Here is a 4,617-nt window from a genome sequence, read left to right as displayed (position 1 = left end):
GAGATCATTTGTAAATTGATAATGATCGGAGCAAATGTGCCCACTATTTACTAAACTTGTTGGAAGTCATATAAGAATTCATAAATTGAATTTCATGATTACGTATTGTGTATGTTTAAATCAAAATCTATACGATGTTAAATTTGTAAAAAATATGTGCTCTTTATTATTAAAGAGAATAACATCATAACATGTGATTCATATCACATGAGGTATAGTGACAATAATGGTAGTAAAAGAATATATCTCTGCTTCTTTACTATGTGAAACCCTTGAGATTATAAGATAATCTCAGTTTTATCCTCAATGACTTTTTAGTTGTCTACTTGCAGTTTTAATCAGGGTTTGCTATTTTAACATATATCTTAATGACTATAGTTGATTCGGTTTATAGAGCATGACTAAGAAAGCGACTAATTAAAATAGATGGATTCCACCTAAAAAGGATGATTAAAATTGTTTTCTATCTTTTATGTTTATTTACTGGTCAATCAGTTATATTTTTTGTTTAGTAATAAAATATGATTGTAAATAATTATAATGATTAAAGATATTGAACACGATCTTGACATAATGATCATTATGAGGGATTAGAGATGTTCATATTGATGTAAATGATTTAATTTAATGTAAATGTAAGATATAGATGTCTCTAATTTGTCTTGAAGAACGGCTATATAAGGTGTGACAATTTTCTTAGCATTTTTTGCTCAATACGCTTCTGTCGTACAAATCATTTTTTCCTTAAATATGAATTGATGTCCTTATTTAGTCTTTATGACTTCAATTGTATGAGTGAGATGTTTGTGAAAAGTAACTGCACGTTGTAGTTACTTGGAAAAACTGCAACGTGCAATTGGAAAAAAAACTGCAATGTACAGTCTAGAGGACTACCCATTTCCACTTTATATAAAGCGTCCAAGTATAGAGAAAAGAGATTGAAATACTGAGCGATTTGGTTCTTGATTTTCAAGGGGTGATTTGTCGTAATCTTCCTGATGACGGCAAGCACAAACATCAACAAGAAGGGACATCACATTTGTGAGTTTTATTACCTTGTCTTTTGGGTTCCCAAGAGCCATTTGTTTCATGCTTTTTATTAACTTGTCATTTTGATGGTTGATCAAATTTTAAACCATATTAGCTGATCGTTTTTATAACATTTTTGGATCCTGTTTCTCCATAAAAAGACACTCCATCATGTTTAAAGTTAAGAGTTGGGATTAAAAAAAATCTGACCCCTGCTTAAACTTAATAAGTATATAATAAAAAAAATTATTAACTAAATCATTGCTTCATAGAATCGATATCCCATGAAAGAGCCACTATATGAAATGAGTAGTTGCACAACTGCAACTAAAACTTTTGTATAAAAGATAAAGTAAATAAAAAAGTAGTTTCTTATAAAGGCTGATGGTTCTATTACAAGCAAATAAATCCTCCAAATGTCAATACAAACATTTACACTTAATGTATTTATCTGTTTAGTGTCATGACCTGCAGTCTCATAGTTGAGTAAAATCTCACAAGGAACAAAAGCTGAGAAAAGGTCAACAGAACTTTTTTGTTGCTATAACATGGAATCAACCAGCAGATATAAAACTATTTTGGTGGAACCTTGCATTGGCCACAGTTTTGCAAATTTCTCAAGGTGTTTTCCAACTAGGCCAAATTTGTGCTATTCCACTATTTATGATCATTGCACGTATCCAGAATGTGCATAGTCAATATGTAAGTATACGAGAATTTACTGACCATTCTTGCTTCACTGTACATTAGCAACAAGAAATGTTATATATTTTTCCATCAGATTTGCAAGCTACTCTTCTGAATCCCGAACTACAAACAGTTCAACCAGTGGCAAAGACTTCTATCCATTGTGCCAAGAGCTATTCCTGATATTGTTGTATCTGATTTAACCTGTTGAACCATATCGAATGAAGAATCATGTGAAAGATGTCATACTTGAGTGGCTTGGCATGCCACAGAAAGTGCTTCTGCAACCTCCTCACACAATTGTACATTCTAATGTATCTTCTATGAGAAATCCCTAACAAGATATTCTTCAGATTCAGTATATCTTTCTCAGCAACAACTACGGAAAACGCAGACCAATCCAACAGTTCCTCGAAAGGGAGAACAAAATTGTCTGCTATTATCACTGGAATACACTCGGCATATATGGCCTCCACTATCCTTGGACTGTTAACTTCATAACCCATGGGACAGATGCAGAACTTGCTAGCTCTCATATGCTCCACGTAGGACATTGTCCTTGAGACCCTATTTGGAAGGCGTCTATAGATTCTCATGTCTTCATCTTTATCATCACCCCAGTACTTGTTGAGGAGTGGTCTAACCCTTCCATGCATATTTCCAGCGTAGAAGGCAAGAATCGAACGCCCAGAAACGTGCCCCCCGCCGACATACTTACGAGGCATCTTTGGCACTTTGATAGTGGTTTCGGGGAGAGATATGTCTTTGCCACGAACAAATATGCCTTCTGAGGCATCAGCATTGCACATAGCTTTGATGGTGTTTTTACAAAGTTCTTCATGTAGGGTCGTTGTGTAAGGTCCCTGTAGGAGATTCAATGGAAGTAAGCCCCTTCAATGTTATTACACAAACTTGAATACTGAACTTTAAGAGCCTAAACAGTTGTGTATATTTACCCAGTCATGACAAGCCACCAAAAAATGATCCCTCCCTCGAGTCCTATTCCAAAATGGATACTTCGCGGCAATGGTATTCACATAGTCCCTCAGAAACAATGATAAGGACCTCATGTTATGCGAGTTAGGGACATAAAGGGCAAGCTTCAACTGGCGGATGCTGTATGGTAGATAGAACAAGTGAGCTTTGCTTGGATCCTTGGTAACAAATCCCTTGTTCTCCTCCAATAATTTCATAAACCATCCTTCAGAAGCATAAATACCTTGGAGCTCTGGTGTGTGGAAAATGGGTCTCGGACCATCTTCATAGATATAAACTTTAAGTATTTTCTCCATTAGTTCATAGCTCCTGAAAAATATAGCATTGTTTCAGATGTTAAGCCTTGTTTGCTAGGTGTTTTCTATATAGAACTATTAAGTACAATAAGTCATATGATCAAGCTGCATTTTTGGTTTACAGCAGGAGCAACAAGGTAAGTCATATGAGCAGAAGCTCTCCAGATTTAGCTTACTAACCACTAAACCAAGCAATTATCGGTAAGTTATAAGATCATTACTTGTGATTTTTATCAAATGAAGTTTGATGCGTAGCATTTTGTTCATATCAACAAAATAGAATTTTAAATACCTGTGATTTCTAGAAGCAATGAAATTTAAGTCATCTAAAACATTTATGAATTCAAAGACTTTATGGAGAAGAAAACAGGTCTATGTTCCTTCTAAATAATCAGATCACCAATTCATGTTGGGTAAGAACAAAGGGAGACGGCATGATCTCTAACCTCTTGAAAACCGACACATTGCGGAATAGCAGTGTGTACAATTCTGGATCATCTGAAACTGCTGGGCCTTCGTTAATTTCCTTCTTGGCACGCCGGAGTGCCTCCTCCGGCGTCATCCTCCAATAAGCCACCTACACGAACTCAATAACACAGTGCTCAAACGCCAACACAATTAATCCTCATCGATATTGATATTTAAACAAAAAAAAAAAATCTCAATTTATGTTTCACCTCATGGCGCAAAGGTCGGGGCTTTGTATCGGCTTGGTTAGGGTTCAACCCCGCCGAAGCCGAATTCGTAGGGCTCTGAGTCGTTGTTGATGATGGAGCACGAGGAGGAGGGAATGAAGCATTGGTAGGTCGGATTTGTTCTAGGCGGAGGAGGAAGGAGGAAGGATGAGGGAGAGATGGGTCCGATGAGAAGAGGCCGAAGAGGGGGGAAGAGATGGGGAAGGCAAGGAAGACGGTGGCGGAGGCAGTGAGGAGGGCGACCGTGGCGACGCGGCGACAGCAGCAGGTGGAAATCGATCGGCCGTGGCGGTGGCGCCTGAGGGTTAGTGACCTTGATTCCATGGCCGCCGCCATGGACGATGGCCTCATGGTGACTGGCGAGGCGAAGAAGAAGAAGAGGAAATGGTGAGAAAAGGGCGGAGGGGAGGCTCCAAATTGAAGGTTGCCCTGGCCGTTGGTGCGGGCCAGAGTTCTGTTCCGCTGTAATTGTCAAGGCAGGGAACGGGGAATTAGCAGAGCACTCCGGCCTCCAGAAACGAGGATTGGCCAAATTCTGTGGGGCACATCGTTGAAACATGGTGTTTCTTGTTTTCTTGCTCATAATAAATATTCAGTCAGTTAAATGCAAATAGATACAACTTTTTACCAAATCAGGTAACTAACTTTACTAAATATCTAATATACGTACGTTACTTTGAAAATTATCAAATCACGGATGGGATATCAATTTTACCCTCCGTATTTTCTCTCGTAACTATTACGTGCATCCAAACTGAAAGAGAAATCTGAACCACATTCAATTTTTCTTTGTGATGTGCATTTGAACCAACACCGATGGTTAACAACGGTGCAACTTCTTCATCAAAAGGGCCAACAAGAAAACTAAACCTAAACTTAAACACCACACCATTTCCAACATCGACATGTTTCTG

At 38.0% G+C, this 4,617-nt stretch overlaps 1 protein-coding gene across 1 annotated transcript; it reads right to left on the bottom strand.

Annotated features, from left to right (window-relative positions):
* Window positions 1-1,634: 1,634 nt before the first annotated feature.
* On the bottom strand, window positions 1,635-4,034 carry LOC122003860 (probable glycosyltransferase At5g03795). Its single transcript, XM_042558851.1, has 4 exons — window positions 3,686-4,034; window positions 3,455-3,585; window positions 2,673-3,021; window positions 1,635-2,579 (listed from the first exon to the last, which is right to left on the bottom strand). The coding sequence occupies exons 1-4, from the start codon at window positions 4,025-4,027 to the stop codon at window positions 1,890-1,892; spliced, it is 1,512 nt and encodes a 503-aa protein (XP_042414785.1). The 5' UTR covers window positions 4,028-4,034; the 3' UTR covers window positions 1,635-1,889.
* Between the last annotated feature and the right edge of the window lie 583 nt (window positions 4,035-4,617).

The sequence above is a fragment of the Zingiber officinale genome, chromosome 7B (genome assembly GCF_018446385.1).
Source record: "Zingiber officinale cultivar Zhangliang chromosome 7B, Zo_v1.1, whole genome shotgun sequence".
NCBI lineage: Eukaryota > Viridiplantae > Streptophyta > Magnoliopsida > Zingiberales > Zingiberaceae > Zingiber > Zingiber officinale.
Note: the sequence above shows the minus strand (reverse complement) of the source record. Positions and strands in the feature narration are given on the sequence as shown.